The following is a 27,295-nucleotide window of genomic DNA, read 5'->3' as shown; positions in this document are numbered from 1 at the left end:
GACGGGAACGCTGCCACGGGGACCGGGGACAGAGAGGGGAGGGGGAACAGTCGGGAGGGAACTATTGCTTGCCAAAATTACACACCAGGGGAACTCGACGGCCTCCCTCCCCCAGCTGAAAATAAATAAAGGAGAATAGAAAAGATCTGGGGGAGTTTCCAGCGGAGGGGAGGATGGAGGGGGCTTGGAGGAGGGGGAGGACCCTGGGATCAGAGGCTGTAGCAAGGCGTGGCTGCGCTGGAAGACGACGGGACATCAGGGACATCAGGGACATCAGGGACATCAGGGACATCAGGGACCTACAGGGGCGTGGCAGAGGGCGGGGAGGGCCGGGCAGAGGCTCCCTTTAATCACTGGCGACGTGGTTCTCGTTCTGCAGGGTGTGCCAGCGCTCGATCTTCTTGTCCTTGTTCTTCAAACACTCGTACCAGTGTTTCAAGCGCTCGCCCTTGGCCGTGATTCCCAGCTGGCAACCGCCTGGGAAAAGGGGAGAAGAGCAGGCTTTGTATCCAGAGGTGGTGCTGATGTTCCAGGAAATCCTGCCGTGGGCACACACCTCACACCCTGCAACGCTTTTTCCACCTCCTGGATCAAAAGGTCTAATTGGAAACGCCTGGAGACGCTTTTCCTGCCCAGAAGACCTCCCAGGATGCTGGAGGTGGGGCAGTGCAGGGGCTGCACCCACCAGATTCCATCATCCCACCTGGCAGGTGACCCGGGCCCCCCTCCCATCCAGCAAACCCCGCAGCAGGCACCAAACCCCTGCCCCAGAGGGCAGAGCCTTCCAGCTCATCGCTCACCGATGTAGTCGTTGGATTTTCCGATGTCGTAATCCCAGACGGAAATGTCCAGGGATTTCTTGGCCAGGTCGCTGTGTTTGATGTCGTAGAAGAACTCCTGCAGAAATGGGAGCACCCATGTCACACCCCAAAGGAAAACACAGCCTAAAAGCTGCAGTTAAGGGGTTGGACTTGATCTCTGCTCAGCCGGGATTCAAAATCCAAGGAGAGGATGGTTAAAATGTCGTTATTGGAGGAAAAATGCTCCTTCCTTGTGGCATCTCTTTTCCAGGAGCTGAGCTCACCCCTTGCACCTACGTGAGCCCTTTCCAGGTGTCCCACCAAAGCAGCTCCAGTGGAGAATTTCCAATTTCCACCCCCAGCAATACTCATCCCACCCACATCCCCAGCTGGGATGCAGGGAGCTTTCAGGGTGTGTGGTGCTGCCATGGCAAAGTCATTCCCAAAATATTCCTGGGCACAGGAGTGGGAAAGGAGCTTGAGCAAAGAGCCAGACCTTGGGGCGTTTGTCTTCCACCTCCTCCACTCAGCACAGCATTCAGTGAATTGATTTAATAATATAAAAAATATCCATCCATACCTCGTTGAACTCAGGATTCAACGTTTTCTTCTTAATCTGTGTCTTGTGCTTGGCCTTTTTTCCCATGTCAGGTTTCAGCCAACTGGGGGCAACAGAAAACAGCTCAAAATCCAAGTACAAGAACAGTGGGAGTTTATAAGCTTAAAAAGTGAGTTTCTGGGCTGGAAGAGATTTATTTAGGGCCAGTCTCCCTTCCCACCTTCCAGAGGATGTGGGAAAAGTGTGGGGCTGGGGCTGTGCAGCCTGGCTGCAGATCCAGAACTCATTTTAGGGCTGGGATTAATTAGATCTCTGTTAGAAGCTGATTTTAAAATGTAAAGCCACCATCTTCTGTTTGTGGAAATGGAGAATACAACAAATAAAGAGAGATTGGGAGGGGAAACTGCCCAGTTCCACTGAGCTACAAAAAGCTGAGCAGAATATGTTCAACATGAGAATTACTGGATGAACAGAGATTTTTTTCTAAAGGCAAAAAAACAGGAGCAAAACCCCCACCAGGAATGGCTGCAGGGACCTCTCCGTGGTGCAGCGGACGAGGCTGGAATAAAAACCTTATTCCCCACATTCCCAGGAGCCACGTGGGTTTATGGGACAGCAAGCAGGACATGGAGGGACATGGAGCCACCTCTGTCCTGCAGCCAGGGCGGGTCAGAGGTGGAGAGAAGGACCCCTCTCCTCCAGCTTCCACTGTCCCTGAACTCCCACCACGCCCTTGATGAGTCCCGGGTGGGAATCCCACTCCTATGGATCCCAGGGAAGTCGGTCACCAGCCCCAAGCCCACCCCCACATCCCCCACTTGCAGACATAACGTGATCAGTCAAAGCTTGGGCTCCTGAAATCTCTTCCAGCCTTTAACAACTCTGGGATTCTCCATGGGCTAACCACGGGGTCTGGGCACTTGGAGAACCACAGACCCAAGGGCTGCCTCAACACCCCTGAGCTCCACGCACAAGGGGGACACCAGCACCGCTGCTGGACAGCTCCTGCTGCGCCAGGGCTCCAGAGGAGGGACAGCAGGTGGCTCCATGACCATGTGCTCCAGCCCGGAGCCATTCCCGGCTCACTCACAGCTTGACGAAGGGATCCGAGTATCCGTTGGCGTCCATGGCCGCCAGGTGCACGCAGCGCACGATGCCCACGATGAGCCCGCCCTGCTGGGTGCTGTACATGAGGGACACCAGGATCTTCCCGCGCTCCTCCACGTCCCCACCGCGATCCACCTGCGGGAGGAGCCGGGATAGGAAAACTCGTCTCGGAGGGATGAGATGGATATCAGGGGATGTGGGATCTCCGGGATGCGGGGGGATGATGGGGTTGTACACAAGGGATGGTGGAAAGGACATGGGTGGAGCTTGTCCTGCTCCAAGGACTCACCTCCTCTTCGTACAGAGCCATCCCACGGGATGCGCCGGTTGTCCCGGCGCGCTTCGTCTGGGGTGGGAAAGGGACAAGGAGACTGCCATGAGTGACCGGGAGAGGCACATCCCACAGCAAAAAAAAAAAAAAACTGGGAATGCATGCAGCCCAGCTCCTGCACTGGAAGGGCCTCAGCAATGTCCATCTGCTCCACCAACCCCCGTCCCAGCGGATTCAACAGGTGACAGAGCCACCTGTCCCCTCCTCCACGGTGACATCCATCTGCAGGGGCTGGCAAAGCCAACAGGAGCAGGCCCTGGAGTCGCTTCCCATGGATTGCCACCAGGCTCTCATCTCCTGGCCTCGGGATGTCACATCAGCCCAGATGGGAATGCAACTCCTAAAGGTGCCGGGGAACTCGGGTGCCTCCAGCCCATCCCTGCATCCCTCAGGTGCCATTTCCAAGGAAATGGCAGGAATTTTCAGGAAATGGCAGGAATTTCCAAGGAAATGGCAGGAATGGAAGGAATTTTCACAGACACTCACTGGTATTACTCTCTCCAGGCAGATGTTGAAGTTCTTTTTCTGGTTGGCTTTGAGTTTTTTCAAGGCAACTCTGGTTTCTCCGATGAACTCGTTGTGGCCGAATTTGTCCTCGTCACACACGGAGATCCTGGAGGGAAGAGGGAAAGGAGAACATAACCAGGCTGGAGCAGTGCCCAACTCCAGAGCCAAACCCATCCCTGCAGGGGCACTGCTAGGGGGAGGGAAAAGCAAAGCAAATCCCCCCCAAACCCACCCTGGGTCTGGATTTCCTCTGACCAAAAGCCATCAACCCCCAAATTTCTGGATTGCAAAAAAAAAATAAAAAAAAAAAAAAAAAAAAAAATAAAAAAAAAAAAAAAAAAAATCAACGTTTTTAATATTTGCTTTGTGATGGGGCAAGAAATCAAGAGGTGGAAGTTTTCTGAGGGAGGAAAGAGCCATAACTTTCAAGAGATATTTATATGGATTTTTTTTTCTGGGCTACTGTCAAATCAGCAGAGATGCACGTCTCTATGATGATAAAAATCATAGTATAATCAATAATTCACTATTAAATTACAAGGTCAAAATACCAGTTTTCCTTTCTTCAAAGAACCACCCAAATGAACAAAATCATGTTGATTTTAACCCAAAACTGCATCTCCCACTGCCCCAAACCCACCCCCTGCACTCCTGGGGGTGGTGCTGTGAGTGGGGACTGTGACATTCACATTCTCTGGACAGAGAGACATAATTCTGTCTCAGGATTTCTTAGAGAAGCACAGAGAGCAGAAGAGAAAACAATCTTTATCTCCACTCCTTTGTTTTCCCCATGTGGAATGTGGTATGGAGGTTATTTACCCGAAGTGATTACTTAATTAAATTCTAGTGAAAGTTATTTGATAACCAAAATCAAATCCAGCTATATCTCAGACTCTCAACAGAGAGTCACGAATTTATTAATTAGTTAAATAAGTAAAATTAAAATGAAATATATAAAATAACATAATATATCTTTAAATAATATATTAATATAATATAGTACAGTTTTAACAAAACTACCCTTCAACTTTCTGATATAAAATCAGACATGGCCATTTCTTCCCGCATCGGGGTTCGCCGTATTTTTACCGTATGAGGACACCCAGAGCCCCACCCTGTGGGAGCCCCGGGCTCCTGCTGGGCTTGCCTGAGGGTTTTCCTCTGCATGTCCTCGTCGGTGATGCCGTGGTACACCAGGGTCTCGTTCCACACCGGGTTCCGGGTGTTGCGCAGCGTCTTCGTCCTCAGCTTGTTCGACTGCAATAAACACAGGGGAATTGCACCCCGGGATTCCTCCCTGCCCAAATCCCAGCTCCTGCCAGGGATGCCCCGTCACATCTGGCACAGCTGGGTGATGGTGAGCTCCCAGGGAGCATCGCGGTGGAATTTTGCACAGGCACCGGGGACTTGGTGACACGTGGTGGTTGGGAGAGCCTGGATTTTGTCACTCCCTGGGGTTTATTCCCTCAAGGAGAGGGGAAAAGGTGCCCAGGGCAGGATGTGGGGGCTCAGGTCACAGCTCTCAGGCTCTAAAGGAGGTGACAGTGGGGAATTGAGGCGCCGTCACTTGCCTGCGTGTCTTTCGCAACCACACGTTCAAAATTTAAAAACAAAATTGAAATTACTATCAGCAAATGAGAGCAACAGGAATCAAAGCGATTCCCAACATCACACCTGGATTTCCTCTGAACAATACCAATACCCCCCTGCATAAAACAAAGCCATAAAATCAATCCAATTATTTTATTATCACTTTTCCCCCAGTTTTACTCCTGGTCCTCTTTGCTGCACCCTCTAAGGAAAGAGCCAGCACTGCAGGTTGTCATTCCTTCATCAAGATTTGCCCACCCAGATCAGCCCAGCTGGGCTGGGGAGGGAGATTTCCAGGAATTTCCATGATGGAGCCAGAGTATCCCCCAAGGCTCTCTCCCCACAGCTCCAACAAGAACGTGCTGCAGCTTCCAAGCAAATGGATAATTCCAACCCTGGGCATAATTAGATTTTTGGGCAGATGTTTTGTGATGCATTAACAGCAATGTCTCCTCTGGAGCTTCCCTCCACCCCTGAGCATATTCCTGCCTGCAGGATGAGCTGTTCCTCGGATCTGGGAGAGCATCTGGGAGCATCCTCCCTGTTCAAAAATACCCCCAGGGAAAAGCAGCAGCGAGCAGAGAAATCAACAGGGAAAATCTGATCTGAGGGAGGGACCTGAGGGGGATTTGAGAAACCTCTGCTCCATCTCCAGCACCAAACCTGGCAAAGCCTCACCTTGCTGGCTCCGGGCAGGAGGTGCAGCTTCACATAGGGATCAGCCAGGCCATTGGAATCCATTGGTTTTAAGCCCTAAAAAAAAGGATAAAGGAAACACAGGACGTGAATCCTCCTTCAGCAAAGCCAAGGAAGAGAAAAATCTGCCCATGAAAAGCTCAAAGAGAAAATGTGTTCAGTGACCCAAGAGCCTGTGCCCCGAGCGGCTGTGGGTGCCAGGATGTGCTGAAACATCTGACCCATCCCTGGAAAAATCACAATATTAGAATCACAGAATGGTGTGGGTTGGAAGAGACCTCAAATATCATCAAGTTTCATCCCCTGCCACGAGCAGGGACAACTTCCACTATCCCAGGCTGCTCCAAACCCTGTCCAACCTGGCCTTGGACACTTCCAGGGATGGGGCAGCCACAGTTTCTCTGGGAGGACTGTTCCAGGCCATCACCACTCCCACGGATCTCTTGGATCCACACAAGGAAAAGCCCCCCAACCCTCCCCAGCCAGGAGCAGCTGTGCCTGGAGCCTCCCAAGGGAGCAGCCTCTGCCAGCAGCCACATGGCTTCCATTGTACCAAAAACTGGGAGCCAGATGGATTTAAATCAGGGAAAAGGGGGGGAAAAGAGGAGCTCTTGCCTTGGCCTTGATGAGGGTGCAGTGCAGGGAGCTGTTGTCCTGGTCGTAGAGCAGGCTGAACTCCAGAGCTCCCAGCGTGGCTGACAGCGAGGGAGGAGGAGGAAACAACCTCGTTAAAACCCCAGCCAATAACTGCATTTAATCATCCCCGATTAGTAATAATTAGAAAGATTTGCGGGTCAAATGTAAAAGCTGTTTAATGCAGTGACACTGTGCTGGCAGCGGCCAAACCGCCACAAATCCAGGCGGGTTCGGGAGCTCTGCACAGCTGTGCAGGGCAGGGACTGCCCAGGGAGAGCAGCTCTGGGGTTGGCTCCAATACTCCCCAGGCAAAAGAGAACCTTCCCACAGCAATTCCACCCCGGACCACCCTGAGGAGATGCTCCAGCTCGGACAGCAGCTCCTCCCAAGGCTGGGGCTCAGCACCCGGCTCCTGTCTTGGCTTTCTGGAAACCAGCTCAGGCTCATGCTCCTTCATCCCAGTGATGAAGAGCAGGCACAGAGGGCATCAGCTGCTCCAATCCAAGCACCTGCTCCCGACCCCGAGCAGCTCTTCCCACCCAGGATGTTCTACCACAGATCCTCCCCCCCAAATCCCCACCCCAGCTCCAAACTCCGCAGGGAAGCATCGTTCCCCAAGGACCTTCCCTGCTGGACACCCACCGCCTTCCAGTGCGAGTCACGCCCACCCAGCAACCTCCTCCAAATCCCACATTTCTCAAAGAAACTCCCTCCCTGGGTACGTACTGCCTTCATCCGAGTCGTAGCTGTTGGCGTCCTCCTCCTCTTCCTCGCGGGGCTGCTGCCGCTGCGGGGCCGCGGCTGCGGGCGGGGGCTGCGTGGCAGCAGGGGGCTGCCAGGCTGGCCTGTCCTCCCTGCCGCCAAAGCCCCCTCCCCGCTCCTCCCTGGCGGCGCCGCGGGCCGGCTCCGGGGGGCTCGCTGCGGGAGGGACCCCGTTAGCCCCCGGCCCGCTCTGCCCCCCAGCCCCCCCGCAGCCAGCCCGGCGTTACCTTGTCTCTCCGGGAAGCGGGCGGGACCCCCGGGACCCGGCCTTGCCGCTGCGGCCGCCGGCGCTGGGGACAGAGGTGGCATCACCGGGCGTCCCCCGGTGCCCTCTCCCACCGCGCCCAGCACAGCGCCCCTGCCCGTGGGGCGTCCCCAGGGACCGCACGCCTCGGCCGCGCTCCCATCGCGTCCTACCTGCGGGTGCCGCTGCCGGCGCAGATCCAGCGGCGGATGCGGCAGCGGGACCGGCCGTGGCTGGCGGGGGTGGCCGCTGGCCTTGCACGGAGTTGGTTCTCTTCACGCCTGCAAGGACAGGGGACGATCAGCAGACACCACCCGCAGACGGCTCCCGGCTTTGTGTCCCCCCACGATGTGAACTTGCGGGGATGCAGGAGCAGCACCGCTCTCACCGGGGCTCCTGCTGACCCCGCTCTCCGCAGCGTAGTCCCGGCTGTCGCCGTCCCCACCGGTGTCCTCGCTGCCGCACGGACCCGGCCGGCCCTCGGCCGCTTTGCGGCTTCCCCGGGCGGCCGCTGTGGCGTCGGTGCCTGCAGGGAGAGGGAGAAAGGAGCAGTGAGGCTGGAAAAGCGAGCTGCCGTCCCTGGGCGCTGCCCGGCCTGGGTGCCAGCAGCAGGGGGACAATGGGTACGGCCGCTGCAGCAGCACCTCCCGAGCTGCGGGCACTGCGGCGGGAGGGCTCTGCACCATCAAACCTGCACACAGTGCTCAGGAAATCCCCAAGGACACGAGAGTCCCACGGGAAAACAAGGCCCGAGGTATCCATCACCGGGACCTCAGCACCCTGATGGGACCACAGCTCCACATTCCTCCGATTGGGGCGGGGTGGGGATCCTATTTTCCTTCTGATTATCTCCCATTTATTAAGGAGACAGCCGTGGCAGCTGCCTCTGCCTCTCCCTTCCATCACCCAACGTCCCAGCAGATAAATCCCAGCCCGGCGCTCCGGGGTGATGAATTGCGACCCCACGGACGTGACGGAAAAGGTCTCGGCGCTCACCTGGCTGCTGCTGGAGACGCCAGGGATAAATCTTTGCCGTGACATAAATGGGCTGTTTCTCCTTGGCTGGGCTCTCAGGGTCACCGGGCGCGAGGACAAAGCGGAACGCAACAGATTGTGGGGGGAGAAAGGAGGAGGGAGAGAGGGAAAAACACCGGGAATGCTGAAGAGCAGGGAGGGGGGGGAAATGAGCATCCAGGAGCAGGAGCCCCGTGGTGCAGAGAGAGCCGTGCAATAAATAATTTTCCAAGGGAGCTGTAGGAAAATCATGGGCACGGCAGGAGCATGCTGAGCACCGGGAGGGACGTGCGGAGCTGGCAAAGCCTTCCCGACTCCAGGAGCCGTCGGATTAATAAAAGCTGCCCGTGGGGCTGGGAGGTTTAACGGCACCGGCTGGGGGCGTGATTAAATCGCCTTGATGAAGTGCTTTCCCCAACTGCTGCTGCACGGGAAGAGGGAGATCATCAATTGGGGACATCAAAACCTGGGCTAGAGGGGACCATTCCAGGCAGGAACTGTCCCCTCAGCCCCTCTTTGCCTCTTTCACGGAGCCAAGGAAGAGGGGGGTTTGCAGCCACTACGCTGCTCCCAACTTAATGATCACCCAAATGAGAAGCAGACGGTGTTGGAGGGGGGATCAGAGATCCTCATCCCCTTGGCATCCCATGTGGAAGTGTGAAAATGGGGGCTGTTACTCAAAATGAACTTCCCAGGGAGACCTCCTCACTCTCCACATCTCCCTGGAAGGAGCCACGTGGGGGTCGGGCTCTTCTCCCAGGTAAGAAGCAACAGGATAAGAGGAAAGGGCCTCAAGTTATGCCTGGGGAGGTTTAGGCTGGGTATTAGGGAAAATTTCTTCACTGGAAGGATTGTACAACCCTGACACAGCTGCCCAGGAGTCCCCATCCCTGTGGGATGATTTAACAGCAGTGTGGATGTGGCCCTTGGGGACAGGGGTCAGTGGTGGCCTTGGCAGTGCTGGAGGAACGGCTGAACTCGATGGGCTTTGAGGGCTTTTCCAAACTGGATGATTCCACCACTGGAAGTGCTGGAGGGTGCAAGGAATAACCAGAACAAGCCACTTCCACATCCTCGCCCTGCTCTGCCTCCCGTGCACAGCGCAAGGCTGGGCTGCTCCATCCCCCACAGACAGGCACAAGCTCCCACAAACCTCCTAAACTTTCCCCGGGAGGTTTTCCAAGGACTGCCGTTAAATAACCAGAAGGAAAAAAAAAAAAAAAAAAAGCCACCTGCCCCTCCCAGCAGATCCCACCACCCACGGAGGCGGCTCTGGAACGGCAGCGGCTCAGCCCCGGCGTGTGCGGGAGGTGGGGAAGCCCTGGAATAACCCGGGCCCCCCCGCAGGGTGGGCGGCGGCAGCAGCAAGGAGAAATCCTGCTGCAGCATCCCGGGGAAAACCGGGCGGGAAAACAGCTTGGGAAGAGAAGGACGCAGGGACGGGGCTCGGCACAGGCAGGGGACAAAGGCCGGTGCTTACCCTCGGTGTCCTCGGCATCCGCCTGGCCTTGGGGGCACAAACAGAGCGAGAGGGGGTGAAGCTGCGGCACACGCACCCCCAGCCCCATCCCGGGACGCGCTGCCACTGTTTCCCCGGATTTCCCTATTTTATCCCTATTTTTTCAAGGCTTTCCCATCACCACATCCCTACCCAGGCCCTGATCCCCACCAGGGGCTGCTCCGTTCCAGCATGTCCTGCAGCCCCATCCATCCCCACCTGGAACTCCTGGATAAAAGATCTCCAGGCTCCACCGCTACCCCCTTTAGGGCACAGGCAGCAGCCACACGACTGCTCTGGATGCTTTTCCCCCAGAGTTTTCCCATTGCCGAGGATGGGAAGGAGCCCCAGAGCCTCGCTGGCAGTGCTGGGGGGGGCAGCACCCGCTGTCACCTACCTCGGGTGGGTGCCCGGGAGGGGAGTTTGGGGTCCGGGGCGGGTGGCTCGGCCGGGCGGGGCTCGCTCGGGGTTTGGGGTCCCTTCTTGCTGACGGGCATCGGCTGCGGCAGCATCTGCTTGGGCAAGCCCTTGAAGAACCAGGCGCCGGAGCGTTTCCACACCTGCGGGAGCAGGGTCGGGCCTCTCAGGGCTTCATCCCGCCCGTGCCACCGCGGCGCGACCCCACATCCACACCCTGCAGCCCAGGCCGCTAATTAATGAATCAATTAACTCCCCGGCTCATGCTGCAGCAGCCAATCTCTGCCCACAGCCAGCCCCTTGGACCCCCCAAACCTCTGTTTTCATGAAACAAAACGTCATTTGGTGTAGAAAACAAAACCGTCCTGTAAGAGCCACGCTCGAACAGCCGCTGGGCAAGGCTGGGTGGCGCTGGAGGCCCCTGCGAGGTTGAGTCGGTCCCGTTGGGAGGTGTGGGGTGGGGACAGCGGGGACAGCGGGGACAGGGGCCACACGCACCTCCCGCTGCTCGCTGCAGATCTTGCAGAGCCAGATGGCCTGGGGCCGGTTGTTGGTGGTCTGCACCCCGCACTTGGTGCACACGTTCTGCGGGCAAAACAAAGATCTGCGTGACACCGGTGCCACCAAGATGTCCCCAACGCCAGCAACGAGAGATTTGCCTGCACGGCCACCAGCGACTCCGCGGGTGCCGGGCTATGGGAACGGGCACCCAAAATCCGCGGTGCCCCCGGGGCTGGGGGGCGGTTCTGGGGCTCGGGGGAGGGGTCTCACCTTCTTGCAGTCCTCGCAGACGACACAGGCGGAGCCCCTTGTCCCCAGCTGCTCCCCGCAGAGGATGCAGCGGTTGACGCCGTCCCCCAGCACGCTGCGGCGCATGTCCTCCAGCCGGGTCATCAGGCGCCTGGCGAGAGGGCACAGGGATGTCAGGGAATGCCAGGGATGCTGGGAATGCCAGGAAAAGGGCAGGATACGGGGCGCAGGCCCCGCTCCCCGGGGTTGGCCGCTGCCTTTGGTCCGGCTGTTCCTTTTCCAGGCATCGCTCCCCACGGAGCCTCTCCCTTTCCAGCTATGGGACAAAAGCACATCCCAGCGGGAAATGAGGTTCCAACAGGTTTATATGGCACAATATCGACTTCCAGGGATGCTGTCAGAGAGGTGACACCGGCCCCAGCTCCACGGACATGGAAAATCCATCCAAGGCAGCAGCTTTGCATGGAGCAACTTGTCCCTAAATGGAAACCTTTCCACCCAGTCCCAGGAGCTGCCCACGAAGAGCTGAAGGAGGAGATCCTGGAAGGCCTCTAATGAGGACTGAATTAATTAATTAATTTTCTCATTGTTTGAGGAAAAATGTTGTATATTTTTGATGGAAATTCTTGCAGTGAAGTGAAAGCCCACTGGAGATCAGGCTGTGAAAACACACCTGGTTCCTGCAAAGGTTAAAAAAACCCAAAGAACAGAACCAGGAAGTTTTGGAAAGGCAGCATTGGCCGAAGGAGTTTGGAAGGCAGGAAGGAGCTGCCTGCCGAGCAGCCGGGAGCTGGCGTCGGCGTCGTGCGCTCAGCTAACCCAGAATCCTGGCCCTAAAAATAGCACGGCGAGGGGAAAAAAGCTGCATTATTTATGTCATTCAGCGAGGAAGGAACGAAGAAAGGGAGGAGGAGACCCAAGCCCACTGGAGAGAGCAGCCCCCCGTGGCAGCCTGACCCAAATCCGATGGAGCCACGGCGGAAAAAAACCAGCGGGTGTTGAAAAGCCGTTTTCCCGCGAGTGGTGACAGCTTCAGATTTGTGGTGACTCGGCTGCCAGTGCCTCTGAAATGCTCATGAACCATCCACAGGTTCCCCTGCACACAAAATGCCTCTGGGGTTGGGGTTGGAGGGCCAGAATTCCATGGGCTCTGTGGGGAAAAGTCGAATAAAGGAACAGCAGCACGAGGAAGGGAAATTGTATGAGCGTGGAATGGTTTTGGTTTGGAGGAGCCTTAAAATCATCCAGTTCCACCCCTGCCATGGGCAGGGCCACCTCCCACTACATCAGGCTGTTCCAGCCTGGCCTTGGACACTTCCAGGGATGGGCAACCTGTGCCAGGGCCTCACCACCCTCCCAGGGAGGAATTTCTCCCCAAAATGAAGCATTTTAGGACGTGCTGGTGATCACAGCCCAAAAAGGCCTCACTGCAGCCAACAGGGGCATCTCAAAGCCACCAAGCCCAGCCACGCTCAGGGATGTGGATCCATAATCCCACAAATTATCCAAGCAAAGCCACGTTAACACATCAGCTCTGCCAAAAGCCAGCCAGGAATCTCCCACTGCTCCCCAGGCGGGGGCCGATCCCGCCGGGCTCCGGCTGCCTCCTGCCACTTCCAGATGAACCTGCAGCCTGTTCCCAGCTGGAAGCTGGGCTGGGTGGGCAGCAGCAGAGCCAGACAGAGCCAGCAGTGGGGACAAGGCTCTGTTTTCACAGCTCTGGTGTCACCAGACAGCAGATGGGAGAGTTCACGAGTTCCTGCCAGCACCAGGAGCACGGGGGCTCGAAAAGCAGCGATCCCGGTTCCCATCCTTGTGCTGACAAACGGCATCCTCAGAACCACAGCCAGCGGATTTTGTGCTCTCCCACTGCAGGGAGAAGCTCCCTGCCAGCCTAACTCCCTGCTCCAGTGTGCCATGGGGCTTGGAGCAAGCTGGGCTGGTGGAAGGTGTCCCTGCCCACTGAAGGAGATGAGATTTGAGGTCTTTCCAACCCAAACCATTCTGGGATTTACTTGAGAGGTGCCGTGGTCCCTTCACAGCCATAGGTGGTTCCTCCCTAGAGAATAACCCAGCTCTGGAGCCACCATCCACCCCGGTGCCTTCCCAAGCTCCAGAGCCTGTGGCAAACACAGAAATCCCAGCGACTCCAGCAGAGCTGCATCACCCCACGAACACCCAGCCAGCAATTCCAATTAAAACCTGGATTCTGGCTGTTCCCCAAGTGTTATTTAAAAGCAATTAACCCCAGCCCACATCCCATGGAATGCATGATCCTCACAACATCCAGCTTTTATCATCCCCCACCTCACCAAGGGGCAACATTTTGGGGGAAAAAAAGCCTCTCTTTTATTCATGGACAAACCTCATATCCCCTGCAGTTCCTCCTGCTGAGCTGCAGGAGCTCCAAGCAAAGCAGCTTCCAGTTGGAAATCTGCAAGCCCAAACAAACTTATTATAGAAACTGGAACAAATGGCACAATCAAAGGGAGGGAAAAAAAAAAAAACAGAAAAGAGGAAAAAGCCTTTGCATTTTAAGAGATTCATTATTTAGCTGTAAAAATCTCTCCCAGGCTCTCATTTACCATGAGCTGCTCCTTAAGTGGGATTTTTGAACCACTGGAAGGGCTCAGCAGCCAGGACACACCTGTGGCACCACTTGCAAGCCAAGTACATTTCTCTAATTAAAACATCCATTCAGGAGGGGAAAATTGGGCTTTTTTCTTTTTTTTTTTTTTTTTTTCCCTTTCCCCATGACTCAAACCCTGCTGGGAGAGAACTGTAGAAAAATTTCAATTTAAAGTCCTGGTGTGAACCTGGTAGGAAGAAAGGGGGGGAATGTGCCCAGACCCCAGGGCTGAGAAACTCTTGATAAAGGCATCAGCTGGGAGAAAAAAAGCTCAGGTTTGTTTCCAGCTCCATCCAGCATCTCCAGAGATCCAAATCCATCCCATTCTCCCATTAATAACCAAGGGAAGCCTTGCCCTCAACCAGGAATGAGATTTCTGCCTTCCCAAAAGCTTTTCTCTCCACTGGATATCATTTCCTCCTCACTTTTATTGCACATAACCAGCCTCCAGCTCATCCCTCTCCCTTCCATGCCTCCAGCATTATCTGCACTTCAACTCCCCAGGAAATATCCTTCCAATTGTTAAAACAGGGGGGGGGAAATCCGGGGCTGAGTAATTGGAGCTGGTGGCAGGGAGCTGGCTCAGCCCAGCCCTCAGGGACAGCCCCGGGGATGGGGAGAGATCCCTCACCTGCCAGGGAAACAGGGATGGGGCACTGATGGGAGAGAGACAGGAGAAGCTTTATCTGCCGTGTTCCACCGGAGATAACAGCAACGAAACGGGGCCCTGACGATGGAAATCTGCCCAGTCCCAGGAATGTGGTTTGGAAGGGGGAAGGTGGGCAGGGAGGGACATCCCTGGCTGCTCCTGCCCCATGCCAGAGCCCTGGAGCAGGCAGGGAAGGGCCCACGGGCACATCCCAACATTTCTCACGGTCTGTGGCAGGAAAAGGATCCCGCAGGGATGAGGGACGGCCTCAGGCTGGGTTCAATCCTGGACAGGACAGAACCGTGGTGGCTTTGGCAGAGCTGGGCTTAGGGTTGGATTCCATGAATTATAAATTACTTCAGAAGCCTTTTCCAACCTAAATGATTGTTCCATGGAACTCTCAGCACTGCAGCAGGAGAAGAGGGATGGGAAGAGGGACAGAGTGACCAGAATGATGATCCCAGGAAATGAGACTTAACAACGGAGCAGGAGTTTGCTGTCTTTAAATATTCATCAGAACTGCAGAAATGAATGGCCAAGATGGCCTTAATGGGCTTTAAATTGTGGCAGGGAGGACTTTTAATGCAGCAAGAAGGGTGGGAGAAGGACCTGATCCATGAGGAAGGACCTGATCCAGGCCACTGAGCTCCACGTGCTCCTCAGTGCCGTGCAGGAAGCAGCAGGGATGGGCTCAGCCACCACATCCACGGCGAAAAAATTCCAGTGAAACACAAAGGAGGTCACCAAGAGCCTCCAGAATGCAGCCCAGCCTCGTCTCCATGGGGAAATCGTGTGCCTTAAAGGGCTGAATATTAAATTAAGGTTCATCTTCCCAGTGGAAAAGGGACAAGAAAAGCAGCCAAGCTCCAGATTAAGGGAAACATAATTAAAATTGGGATGAGAAATGAGAAGCAATTTTCCTCCCCTCCAAGTGGGCAGGGAGCTAAAGGTAAAGCACCACTGGGGCTTTTCCAGGCTGAGCCCTCACCCACAGAGGGAAAACCCACAGAGTTTTTCCAAGTATCCCATCCCATGCTCATCTAGGTGCTTGCTGAATGTGCTACAGCAGGCTGGGAATTTTTGTAGTCTTGGAAATAAGAGAGGAGGGTTTTTTTTGGAGGCGAAAGCTCAACCAAACCCCCACAAAATCTCAAGCAGCACAAGCTGTCCCCTGGTCACGACTGAACCTCATCTCCTCCAGAAATTGGCATCCCAGGAGATGCTCCCAGCTGTCTCCAGTAACCTCCCTGCCCTGCCCTGAACCTGAATTTTACTGTTGTGCTGTCTGCACACAGGGATGAAGATCCCAGGCTGTGGTCCCCAGACAGCTTCCCTGCCACTGAGGGTAATGATTTAATCCCCAGGGGCTTCCATCTGCTCCTGCATTATCCCTGTGTCATCCCAGCCATGAGCAGCCGAATTAAAATCCAATCCTGCTGCAGAGCTGCTCCTCTTGGAGCAAAGGTGGGACCCAGGGGGACACAGCCAGGCCACTGCACTTTGAGAGGGGACCACAGGGCCATGGCCAGAGCCAGGAGCCAGCTGTCACCTCCCCTCTGGGAGAGCCAGCTCCGTGCTCTCCAGAAATATCCATTTCCACCTTGGGAGGGTTTCAGATCTTCCCCTCGATGACAGGAGCGTGCTGGAACTCATTAGGCAGCGGAGCAGCCTGGCTGGGTTATTGATGGCCCCCAATTAGAGATGCAGAACAGAGTCAATTAGCGCCTGCAGGTGCTCCTGTGGCAGCTGGAAAACAGGATCCTCATGGATTGCAGCTGGAATAGCACCGCTGTCACCAGAGCCACCACACAGACCCCCAAGCACAGAGAGAGACGGGACAAGAACGGATCCATCCCTGCCCACGTGGATAATCCCTTTTCTCTAAAACTTCCAGCCCTGTGTCCCTCATCCCAAAGGATGATCCCGATCACCCAGCAGCTCCAGCCCGATGTGCTCCTGCTGTGTCACGTCCAAGATGATTCCAGCTCCTCTCGTCCTTCTCTGCGCCACGAGACAAAAAAAATCCCCCCCACAGCAAGTGTCCCTGTCCTCCAGCCCTCATCAGCATCCAGCTCACGTATCCCACAGGATCCATCCACCCTCAGAGCTAAAAATACTCCTTCACGGGATTAGTCTGAGCTGGGTTTGACACCAAGTCCAATTCCACAAACAACAGCTCAACAAGAGGCATCGATTTGTTCTCAAGACAAGGGGCTGGTGGGATGGAGGATACAGGAGATGGAGGGCAAAAAAATTGGGAAGGATTTGAGGCATGAGGAGGTTCATCCACAGCCCTGGTTGTGGGATTCAGGATTCCTCAAATGAATCCCTCAAACACCTCCACTTATTGAGGCAATTCCAAGTATTCACCACATATTCCCCCTTTGGAATCTCACTGCGTGTCAGCTATTCCTTATATTAACCAAAAGCAGTGTTTTCATGGAATAATGGAATGGTTTGGGTTGGAAAAGACCCCCTGCCAAGGGCAGGGACTCCTTCCACTATCCCAGGTTGCTCCAACATAGCCTTGGACACTTCCAGGAATGGGGCAGCCACAGCTCCTGTGGGTGAGTTTTAATGGATTTATTTTTCCCTTTACAGGAATAGAGAAATCCCAGAAAATCCCAGAAAATCAGGCTTTCCATGAGCAGCTCCCCAAAGCAGCCTGGCCAGCCAGCACCGCTGCCTCCCTGCCAGAGGCCAGCCTGGCAAACCCGGATTATTTTGTAATAGAAGGAGCGATCCTGGATAACACCCGAGCCTCTCCCGAACGGATGATTCCGTACGAGGCTGATCCAGCCGCTGTCCCACATTCCCGGGGCTGAACATCCTACAGCTCTTGTTGTGCAAGCCAACAAACACAAAGGGGCTGGCACGGCTCCCGCTACGCCTCCTCGCAGGAGGGGAATCAGCTGCGGCTGCACATCCGCCAGAATTCCCGGCTCCCAGCCCCTCCGCCCGGCTTTTCATGAATGAGGATGAGCAAACCTCCTCCGGCTCGGCGAAGGAGGAGAAAGGGAAGAGTTGGAAAGCAGCTGCACAAAATTAAATCTCTCCCCGAGATGATTTACGGCTCATCCAAGGAGCATATCGCGTTGGAAAGGAATTCTTACCGGGCTGCAAAAGGGAAACGCCAGGGAAAGCTGTTTGTGAGCTCTGCTTGGGCGTGAATCACCGCCACTCCGAGAGAGCCACTCTCACCTGGCTGCTGCCAAAGAGCCGCGAGAGGGGAGCGCTGCGCGTTGGAAAGTGATGCCAAGCCCCGGAGGCACCTCCAGCCTGAGGGAGCAGCACATCCGTGGGGCAGGAGCCGAGCCCAGGCAGGGAGAACAGCCCCTGGAGAGGCAAAACCTTCCCAGCACGTTCAAATCCTAAGCGAGGATTTCTGAAAAACGAGGGAATAAATCCAGCACTTCTCCACAGCCAATATTTAAGGGACAGCAAACTGTCCCTGAGCTGTGGGAGGGAATTTGGCACTCCCCAAAGCAGTGGGGAGTGTGGCTCCTGCCTGGGGCTGAGTATTTTGCCTGCTAGGAAAAAAAAAAAAGCAGTGGATGCTTAAGGTCAGTGAGAAGAAACTGCTCCTCTGTCAGGAAAAGAGGCGTGATCCCAACGGGAACATGGAGATCCCCTCTGGAAAACCATTCCCAGCAGAGCAAGGGGATGGGTACCCCGGCCTTAGCTCATTTCACCTGGCTGGAAATGAAACACGGGCACTTCCCACCCTCTGCACGAGCACCGGGAATGCTCCTGGTGAAAAATGAGGTACCAGCGGCTCTGGGGACCAGGACCCAGAATAGAAAAATCCCCAAAAAAATCCCAGAAAATCAGGCTCTCCAGGAATGGCTCCCTAAAGCAGCCTGGCCAACCGAGGGCCAGCCAGCACCGCTGCCTCCCTGCCAGATGCCAGCCTGGCAAACCTGAGCATCACAGCCCTCCTGAGCCTCACACAGCTCCTTCCAGAGTGGGATTAACCCCCGGGATGGATCCATCACCCCTCCTCCAGAACAGCACCAAACTCCTCCGGGCTCTGGCTCAGCACTGGACAAGCAGCGAGCTGCTATCAATGATCCCTTTTCCACTGGAAAAAAACCATCCGGGATGAGTGCAGAAGGCTCCAGCCCCCCGAGGCACCCGGAGCCGCTCCCTCCCCGGCGCGCAGGTTCCTCCTGGCCGGGGCCCAAAAATCCCCCGCAGGCTCCTTTCGGGAGAAGCACCGCAGTGCAGAGGCTGCTGCCCAGGAAAGCAGCCAAGCAGAGCCTCCTGCCGCGGCCCCGGGGTCCCTCTGTCCCTGCTGTGTCCCTCGGTGTCACCAGCCCGCCTTACCCGATGCGCTCCTGCTCCATCTCCTCCATCTTCTCGGCGCGGGCGATCACCCGGTTGATGATTTCCTTCTCCTCATCCGTCAGCTCCTCGCCCTTGCGCTGCCGCTCGGGCTGCGCTGCCCAGCCCGCCGGGAGCCTGCGGGCACAGCGGGGACAGGGATCCATCCACGGATCGATTCCCACCCCTGGCTGTGCCCAGGCACCAGTTCCCAAACCCCAAACCCAGCCCACCACCCCATCCTCCAGACCCCAAACCCAGCCCACCACCCCATCCTCCAGACCCAGCCCATCTCCCCATCCTCCAGATCCCATCCAGCCTGCAATGACCCCCCACCCCCCCACCCCCCCCCAGCTGGGAGCTCTGATCTCTATTTTTAGGGAGTTTCAGATGGAAATATTGGCTTCATACAGAGGGAAAACTCCTTTTTAGACCCATTCCCATTATTTGCACGTTTCCTTTGGCACCCTGGAACACCAGGTTTGCCTGGCAGCCGCGGGGCCAGGGCGGTGGCACGGGAGTGGGTGGCTTTTTTTTTGGGAACATTTCTCCAAACATGGGAGTGTTTGTCCCTCTAACATCATTCCCAAAGATCCTCTCGCCCAGCCTGGGTGCCAGGCAGCGCTAACCTGGTGACAGGGTAACGTCTGCCACTCAGGGGTGCAAAAGGCAAACATTCCTCAACTTCCTGCTCATCCAAAGTCCTTTCTTGGCACTTTTTCCCTCTAGGTTGAACATACCCACATGGTCTTGAGCTTAAATTCATTAAAACCCTGTGTGACACTTCCCAAACTTAATTTTTTTTTGCATCCAAACCCATTTTTTTCCTGTTCCCAGACCATCAAAGCAGCAGGAAAAGAGGAATAAGTGAAAAATAAAAGATACTTACTGCTCCTTCTCACTGCTGGGAAGCACAGGGAAAGAGAGGGAATGAGGATTAGGTGAGAGCAGAGATGAGGAGAGCCCAGCCGGTGACACCTCCCACCTCAGGGTGACAGTCCCCAACTCCTGGTCCCTCCCCGTGGAGCTCCATTGCCCCCAGAGAGCAACTCCAAACCTCCAGGCACCAAATCCAGGCTGGAGGTGTGCTCCAGAGTGGACGTGGCATCACCTTGCAGGGTGACAGGACAGAGGGACGGCGCCAGGTCCCTGCACACCCCGGCTCTGTCCCCACCACCTCGCTCAGGGCTTTCAGGAGCAAAATGCCCCCGTGCAACAGCACCGAACCAATTCCTGGTGTCCCCACGGGAAGAACCGGCGTCACCACCCGCCGTGGGACTGTCCCTGTGCCCTGCTGTCACCTGGCTCGGAGGGACATGGTCCTGTCACTGGGGCACATCCACCGGTCGGAGGAGCCGCCCAGCACCGCGTCGGTCATCGCCGGCCGCCCCGGGCACGAGTCTGGGGACACCGGTGCCCCGCTGGCCGTCACCAACGCCGCACAGCAGCGACTTCAACCGCTCTGCTCCCAGGTGCCAGTGAAGAAGTTGAGCTTCCAGCCGGGCTGTAGGGGGAAAAAACCCAACAAAATCCCTAAAAATCACACTGGGCAAGGCTTTGTCTGTGGAATTATGAGAGGGTTTGGAGCAGGAATGTCACTTTAGTCTGGATATCGAGATGCAGGAGCCTCCAGTCACCTCCTTCCCATGAGGGCAGCACAGCCTGGATGTAATTAATGAATCCCCAACCTCACATTAATTATGAGGCTTCAGAGCCAGGAGGGAAGAGGGGGATCCATTCCAGAGAAACAGCTGCAAACAAGGAAACTTTCTCCCCAGATTCCAGCATGCCTCGCTGTCCTTTCCCACACCACATTCCCTCTGGAAAGAAAAAAAAAAACAACTCCTCCTTTCCCTTTTTGGTTTACTGAAGTTTTTGCCAAGTGGATCCAGGAGGGAAAACACAGCACCAGGACTCCAGCAGGAAGGTCTGTCCACTCCTCTCCAAAGGTTCATCCAGAGAGGGTTCTTCAAATCCTTCTCATTAAAATACCAATGAATGTTGAATTCACAGCCTGATTTTGCTTTATTCTCATTTTTGGAGGGGTTTTGCCCCTCCACCCACTGCTCCTACTCACTGCAGGGGGATGGGGATGGATGGATCCATTCATCCGTCACCTCTCCTGAGGGAAAACCAGGGATTTGATAGATTTGGCTGCAGCAGAGCTAAAAAAATTCACAAAAACCTCTGCAGAGCCCAGCCATGGATGACGAGGCTGCTCCCAGCCCATGGATCATTCACCTTCCCATCCTGCTGCCCTGGATTCCTCCCTGCCTGGAAGGGACCTCTCAGTTCATCCCACCAGGTCCCAAAACCAGCATCCCAGCAGGACCAGAGCTCTGCCCAAACTGGTAAATGAACCTTTGTAGGGCACGAAGCAACTCCAGCAAAACTCCAGCAGAGAAACTGGGGAGATTGTACCAAGGAAATGATGGAAAACGGGAGCTTGCAAAACTGCCCCTCTGAAATCACCAGCTCCAAGCCAGGAAAAAACACCCAACTTCTCCAAAAAAGAAGGGGGAAAACGCTCTGCAGGGTTTTTTTGCACATCACTCCCTGAGGAGCTGTGGAGGCTCGAGGCTCACCTTGGCTTCACGGAAAACTTGGGGATGTAAAAAAGTATTTTTGGAAAAGCAGGAGAAGTGAAGCACGTGGGTAATTAGTGCTCTGCTGGTTCACACAGCGCCTGTTCCCGAGCCAAAGCAGAAGGCTCCGATTAACAAGGTCACTTAACGAAGCAAATTGTTCATTTCAGTCCCCCCCACCACCTCCACAATCCGCACTGCAGCACGGAATTCCCGCTGGGAACGAAACGTCCCGGGGGGTCCCGGGGTGGGCACAGACTGAACGGGGAGCAAGGGCAGCACCACGATGCCACCAGCCGTTTTTGGGGAGATGCAGGTGGGTAAGGGACTGTCCCGAGGCCACATGGGGCAGGAATGTCCACCCCAACCCTGCAACTGGGGGAAATCCTTGGGAATCCTTGGTTTTCCCTAGCAAAGAGGGATCAGGAAGGAAAACTCTTTTGCCCAACTGGAACTTTGTGCTAATAAGAGCGAGGCCATGAGCGCTCCGTTCCACTTTGCTGTGGATGGAGCGGAGCCCGGGGCCGGCTCCTGGAGGAATACACAATCCCTTTCTCCACCTATAAATAATAGATTTGGAAAATCTACTTTGCATTACTTCCAGCAACTACCCCCGCTTGCCCTAATGCTTCTTCCAGCATTTTTAGCGCATGGGAAAGAACAAAATAACAGCTCAGGGTGGCTCTTCCCCCCTCCTCTGCCAAATCCTGGCTCCCGAGCAGCAGGATGTGGCCATCCAAGCGGGGATCGATGGGATGCAGCAGCATTTCCTTAATGAAATGGAAATATCCCAGCCTAGGAGGGTGCCAAGACCTTCCAGGGTCTGGCTGACCCCGAAGGGTCCCGGATCTGCTGCCCTGGTGTCGGTGGGGATGCGAGGAGCTGTCTCATCCCGAGGTTTTCCGAGGGATGCTGGCAGCTCCCGCCGGCGCCAACGCAGCACGTCCCGGGCAGAGCCAGGAATAGCAGTGAGGTCTTAATTTCTGGCCTTAAGGAAGGGCCACATGACTCCAATCACGCCGCTCCGTTACTTGTGTGTGACGGAGCCCGCGGACTTGGTCATGCTTTAATCAAACGGGATTGAACACCTCCCGCGGATCCCGCTCCCGGAGCTGCCGACTCGTGGGCCCACCTCCAGCACCCAAAAATCTGGCAGGCGCAGTGGCAGGAGTTAGCAGGTCCCATTCGACCTCCAGCAGGCGCGGGAGGGCTGGAAAGGCAGCGGGATGCCCATGGAATGAGCCCATCCCACCCCACGGCGCTGCAGGGCCCAGAGCCACCCACCTGCAGGGAGCCCAGCACAAAGGGCAGCCCCAAGGCACCCCTTGAGCCACCTGGGAATGCCAAACCAGGGGAGAAGAGAGAAAATTCCATCTTTTCCAAGCTCCCAGGGTAAGGGTGAGGTTTTTCCAGCGAGCTCCACGCTTGCCAGCCGATGCCTGCAGAGATTGTCTCCAGCAGCAGACACTGACACAGGCAACCTATTTCTCCCTTCAGCCTCCTGAGCTCTGCAATGCAGCTTTCTTAAATATTGAATAAGTCTGCTGCTCTCACCACCTGCCAGTGCCAATGATGAGGTAATTTTTCCATTGACAAAGCCTGATGTGATTAATCCGGGGGGAAAAATGCAGATTTTGGGGATCATCCATTCACCTGGAACACGCAGCAGCAGCCAGACCCCAACCAACCAACCCAAGCTGCTGCTCTGGTGCCAAGTGGGAGATTACTGGGTGTCATCAGCAAGCAGGAGGTTTGGAAGTGGAATGGATCCAGACTCATTCTCTGTTGGGATGGTGGGGTTTGCACGTTGGCACCGGAGCGGGTTTATGCTCCACAGCTGGAGCCAGGGATGGAAAAATAGGGGATGAGGATGGAATTGCCTGATGGGGCTCATTTTGGGGTGACAAGGACTCACAGAGATCCCCCCCAGATGAGCAGTGTGAGGAGCAAATGCCAAAGCTGGGATGAGCCAGGGTGGAATTGTCTCCTCACCACTCAGGGCACACATGCCAAAACGCCAAGTTTGGCTGGAAAGCCCTCCCAGCTGCTGGAGGCATTTCCAGCCATCTCCCAAGTTCATCAGCACCAGATCCTGCCCTGCTCCATGCCTGGCACTCAGGAAGGGCTGCAAACCACATGGAATTCCAAATTCTGCCCAGACACCTGGCACAGACCCCACATTCAGGCTTGTCCCTTCCCAGGAAAAGGACTTTGCCCCCTGCACACCCCACACCATTCCCTGTGGAACGCCTTCATGGCTGTAGGGGCAGGCAGCAGCTCCTCACTGTCCTCTGGCTCCAGGCAGGATTTACCTGCAGAGGGGGGGGGGAAAGGGAAAATATCCCCCCAAAATACCTGCAGGAGCAGCTGTGTAACACTGCAAGATGATCAGCAGGTCACAGGGAGGGCCAGGAGGGCAGCCCAGCCCCGCAGGGCCCCACACACCCAAACTCCATCAAATCCCGACATTCCATCCTCTGTCTCATCCCACGTGCAAATTCTTTTAGAAAGTTCGGGCAAAATCGAGCAAGCTGCCCAATGGATGGCGCTCAGGGAGCAGCCCACGGCCCAGGCTCTGCTTTAAAAGCAGGAGGGAGGGGGGCAGAGCTCAGCTGGCAGGAAGCTGCTGGGGCTGGAGCTCCTCCCGGACACCCGGACAAGGGACAGGACAACCCCAGCGGGAGCACCAGGTGACACAGCCGTGGCAGCACACGCTGTGTGTTCCCACATCCTCCAACAGCCACGGTGTGGGATCAGACCCCTGACTGCCCCACGGCAGCTGAGGGGTCCTGGGAATGCAGCTTTTGGGGAAGACCCAGAGCCAGCGAGTCACAGCCTCATCCTTCAGCCCCACATCAAACCCTTGCAGGGAACAGCAGCCCCACAACATCCCAGGTCGGCGTGGTGCTAATTAGTTAATTAAAGCTCAGTGTGACAGCCACAGTCCACAGGTGACAGTGACAGACCAGAGACAGGAAAAGCAAAGCGATGCCTCCAGTGACCTCCAGTTAAATCCACACCACAGCCGCTGGGAGCCTTTGGGAACACCAATTCCTTTTGGCTTGGCTAATGGCACTGCTGCCTTTAAATTCCCACAAGGTGCTGAGAACTGCCTTTATTCCACTCCCCCGAATTCCCAGCTCCCCGTCATCCTCCAGACAAAGCTGCTTCCCAAGGCAGCTGAGCAGCAGCTCAGTCAATTTTATTTAAGCAGCACGTTGACATTTCCTCCAGCAGCTCCCTCTCAAACCAAACACTGTTAGGATGCTGTCACAAGGATTTACTCCCCTTGATTAATTACAGGAAAGACAATGGCAAAAAAAAAAAAAAAAAAAAAAAAACCAAAACACTCCTGGGTGTATCCGACTCACCTGGCGCTGCCGGAGGGGCAGGTCCAGGTGAGGTCTGAGCACACCCGAGCCCACCCGGTGCTGCCATCGCTCCTCAGGAGCTGCTTAGCAACGGGAAAATCCCTGCCCGGTTCGGGCACAGGAGCCGGCGTCGCACCCTCGATGCCAGGGACACGGAGCGCGGCCAGAGCCACCAGAATTCCAGCAGGGACCCAGCGCTGGCCCCTGGCACAGCGACAGCGGCTGCGGGAGGGTCAGCCACGGGAAAAGGCTGGGAAGCACCAGCCGGGTGAGCTCGGAGGTGGCAGGTCCTGCTCGCTGCCAGGGGAGGGGGACAGTCCCCACAGGGTGCCCCAGGGATGGTGGAGGGCCGCGGTGTCACCCCACAGGAGCAATAGCGGGGGTGGCATCCCCAGGCTGGGGCAGAGGAGCCACGCGGGCCTGTGGGGAGGGGTCCCGCTGCCGGGGGGACCCCTCAGCACCACAGCGTGACCGTCCCCGAGGGCCACGGGCAGAGAGGAGCGCACGGCCACCGGCTCAGGGTCTGCACCAGCCTGGGACACTCTGGGCTCCCCAGTTCTCTCCTCCCCACAGCTCTCTCCGTACCTGGTTTCACGGAGCCAGACGTGCCCCCATCAGCGGCACGCCAAATCCAGAGAGCTGCATCCAAACCCGCCGGGGCTGGAGAAGGGAATTGCTGCCCCCAGCACGTGAACCTTCATCAGCCAGCACGGCCTCACCCGCAGCCACTCCCGGCCCTGAGGAAGGCGGGGGAATTCATCAGCCCGGCCTCGGGAAGCGGAGCCTCCTCCCTCCCTTCCTTCCCAGCCCTTGCGGGCTCGGCTGGGACTACCTGGAGCGGTTCATTACAATCAGCGCTAATTGGCAGTGACTGCAGTGACAGCGTCACCGCGCTGCGGGCGGCAGGAGGGCACCGAGCCGGGGCCACCAGCGAGCTGGCCCAGGGGTCACCGCTGCTGCCACCGCCCCGGGACCCGCGGGGGGCACGGGGAACCGGCTCCCTGCCATCCCCCACGACAAGTCCCTCCAAACTTGCGCACAAAGCCAGGCCGAGGCCCCGCACCCTCCCGCAGCAGTTTTCCGCCCCTCGTCCTTTCCAAAGCTGGGAATGTTTCACCCCACGCAGAGCCCCGCAATGGGCTCCGGGCTGTCAGCACAAAGGGAGATCCACACCAAAAAGAAAAAGCCTTTGCCACAGGCAGCAGAGCCGGGGCAGCGCAGAGGGAAGTCTGTGAAGGAGCAGGAAGCGGAGCAGGGCTTTGCAGCCAGGCGGGGGCTCCGAGCGGGGGTGCTGGGGCCGGCATTCGCTGGGTTCCCACCCTGCAGGTGACGGCGAGCAGCTCCCACCGCATCGCCCGGCGATGCCACAGCGCTGCCCGAGGCTGCTGCGGGCGAGCAGCGCCCACCCAGCGCTCCCCTCCTGCGGGATGCCCGGCGAGGCGCCCACGGGATGCGACAGCAATTCCCGGTGCCGCGAGTGGGGCTCAGCCCCACGGCTCCAGGCTGGTCCCTCGCCACGGAATCCCTGAGGCAGATCTGAGTCAGCCCTCCAGCAGCAGCTCGCAGCTCGCTCAATCCCTCCCGGATGAATGATGCATCATCAAATAGAGCCCAGTGTCACAACATTAACAATATTTATTTTCAGGCTAAGCTGCAGCCTGGGCTTTTGATACCAGTAATTAAAGCAAATGGTTCATCTGTTCTCATCTCTGCATCCCTGGAGCCAACTGGCCGTGTTTGGAAGCTTTATGTCTTTTTTGGTTTTTTTTCTTTTTCCTTGCAACCTCATGGGAAGAGGGGGATCAGGCTGATCCACACACACTCCCAGGATCCCGGGAGGAGCGTGGCATGGCCCGAGCCCAGAGCAGGGGCACGGCCGGGGCAGCTGCCTTTGCTCAGAGCTGTTTGAGCAGGGAAATTAAGGAGTGTTCATCACCACACAAAGACAAATTGCTGCTCCAGCTTATAACCAGAATTATTAGAAAGACACCAGCAAGAGACACAATCAGGTGCCTTTTCTGGAAGAACCCACCCCTGGGAGCGACAGCTTCCAGCAGCCTCAGCCTCATTCCCGAGGTGGTTTTGCCTCCTGGAGGTTCCAGGTTACTCCAGAAAGGTTTTTGATGCCGTTTGCATCACTTTGGTCCACCCTGGGAAACGAGCAGCACCTGCCAGAGCCCGCGGGCCACCCTGAGCCGGGCAGTGATGCCCTTGCAGAGCCCCGACAGGGAGCAGAGCACCCCAAAATGTCCCAGCAGCAGGGTCAGGGCGCTCCCCACATCCCCTCGCTGCCAGGATTCCGGGAAGGGGCTCAGCCCTGGCGCCACCGCAGCGCGCTCCGGGGACGGGGAAAAGAGCCAATTTTGGGGGCTTCAACCCCCGCGAATGCCCAACACGCTTCAAAGTTGTCCGCACACGGCCAAGCCGAGCAGCAGCACCCAGAGCCGCGCCCCACCCGCACCCACGCCCCGCCGGGGACCCGCTGCAGCCGCTGCCACCGGCCACCCACGGGCGACACCGCGGGGCGGGGGGTGTCACCCACCGCCCGCACGCTCCGGGATGCCGCAACTTTCCCCGGGCCGAGAGCGCGGTGCGGGGGCGAGGAACACTCCCGGACGAGCATCCCGACCCCCCAGAGCCGCATCCCGATCTTTGTCCCTGCGGAGCCCGCGACACCTCCTGAGCCCCCTCGCTGCCGCTGTCACCGGGGGACCCCTGATCATCCCCCCCTTACCTGGGCCGGGGTCCCGGGGTTTGGGGGTCCCGGGGTTCCGGGGCCGCTCCCCGCGCTCGGCCGCGCTGGCGCTGCGCGGCTCCGGCGGCAGCA

The 27,295-nt window shown here is 56.7% G+C and overlaps 1 protein-coding gene across 5 annotated transcripts; it reads right to left on the bottom strand.

Annotated features, from left to right (window-relative positions):
- Positions 1-272: 272 nt before the first annotated feature.
- Positions 273-27,295, bottom strand: RPH3A (rabphilin 3A). 5 transcript variants are annotated; one of them, XM_053994205.1, is made up of 21 exons: positions 27,203-27,295; positions 19,814-20,016; positions 19,402-19,416; positions 18,516-18,650; positions 10,933-11,062; positions 10,660-10,746; positions 10,142-10,304; positions 9,727-9,753; positions 7,621-7,758; positions 7,406-7,513; positions 7,216-7,278; positions 6,953-7,144; positions 6,206-6,285; positions 5,573-5,647; positions 4,452-4,561; positions 3,284-3,410; positions 2,756-2,812; positions 2,450-2,601; positions 1,381-1,462; positions 801-897; positions 273-477 (listed from the first exon to the last, which is right to left on the bottom strand). In XM_053994205.1, the coding sequence occupies exons 2-21, from the start codon at positions 19,888-19,890 to the stop codon at positions 347-349; spliced, it is 2,046 nt and encodes a 681-aa protein (XP_053850180.1). In that variant the 5' UTR covers positions 19,891-20,016; positions 27,203-27,295; the 3' UTR covers positions 273-346. The 5 variants fall into 5 exon arrangements, with proteins under 5 accessions (XP_053850180.1, XP_053850182.1, XP_053850181.1 ...); XM_053994207.1 differs by having other exon boundaries at positions 19,402-19,413; XM_053994206.1 differs by lacking the exon at positions 27,203-27,295 and adding an exon at positions 22,382-22,401.

The sequence above is a fragment of the Vidua macroura genome, chromosome 18, assembly GCF_024509145.1.
Source record: "Vidua macroura isolate BioBank_ID:100142 chromosome 18, ASM2450914v1, whole genome shotgun sequence".
In the NCBI taxonomy this organism is placed as follows: Eukaryota; Metazoa; Chordata; class Aves; order Passeriformes; family Viduidae; genus Vidua; species Vidua macroura.
The sequence above is the reverse complement of the archived record's forward strand: the minus strand, read 5'-3'. Positions and strand labels throughout refer to the sequence as shown.

Bases quoted from the DNA above. Each gene is read 5' to 3' on its own strand.
- RPH3A (XM_053994205.1), bottom strand. From the start codon at position 19,890: ATGACCGACGCGGTGCTGGGCGGCTCCTCCGACCGGTGGATGTGCCCC. The intron at 9,754-10,141 runs GTAGGTGACAGC...TGTGCCCCCAAG, and splicing joins CTCCCGGGCACCCACCCGAG to GCCAGGCGGATGCCGAGGAC. The intron at 7,145-7,215 runs GTAACGCCGGGC...TCCCTCCCGCAG, and splicing joins CCGCTTCCCGGAGAGACAAG to CGAGCCCCCCGGAGCCGGCC.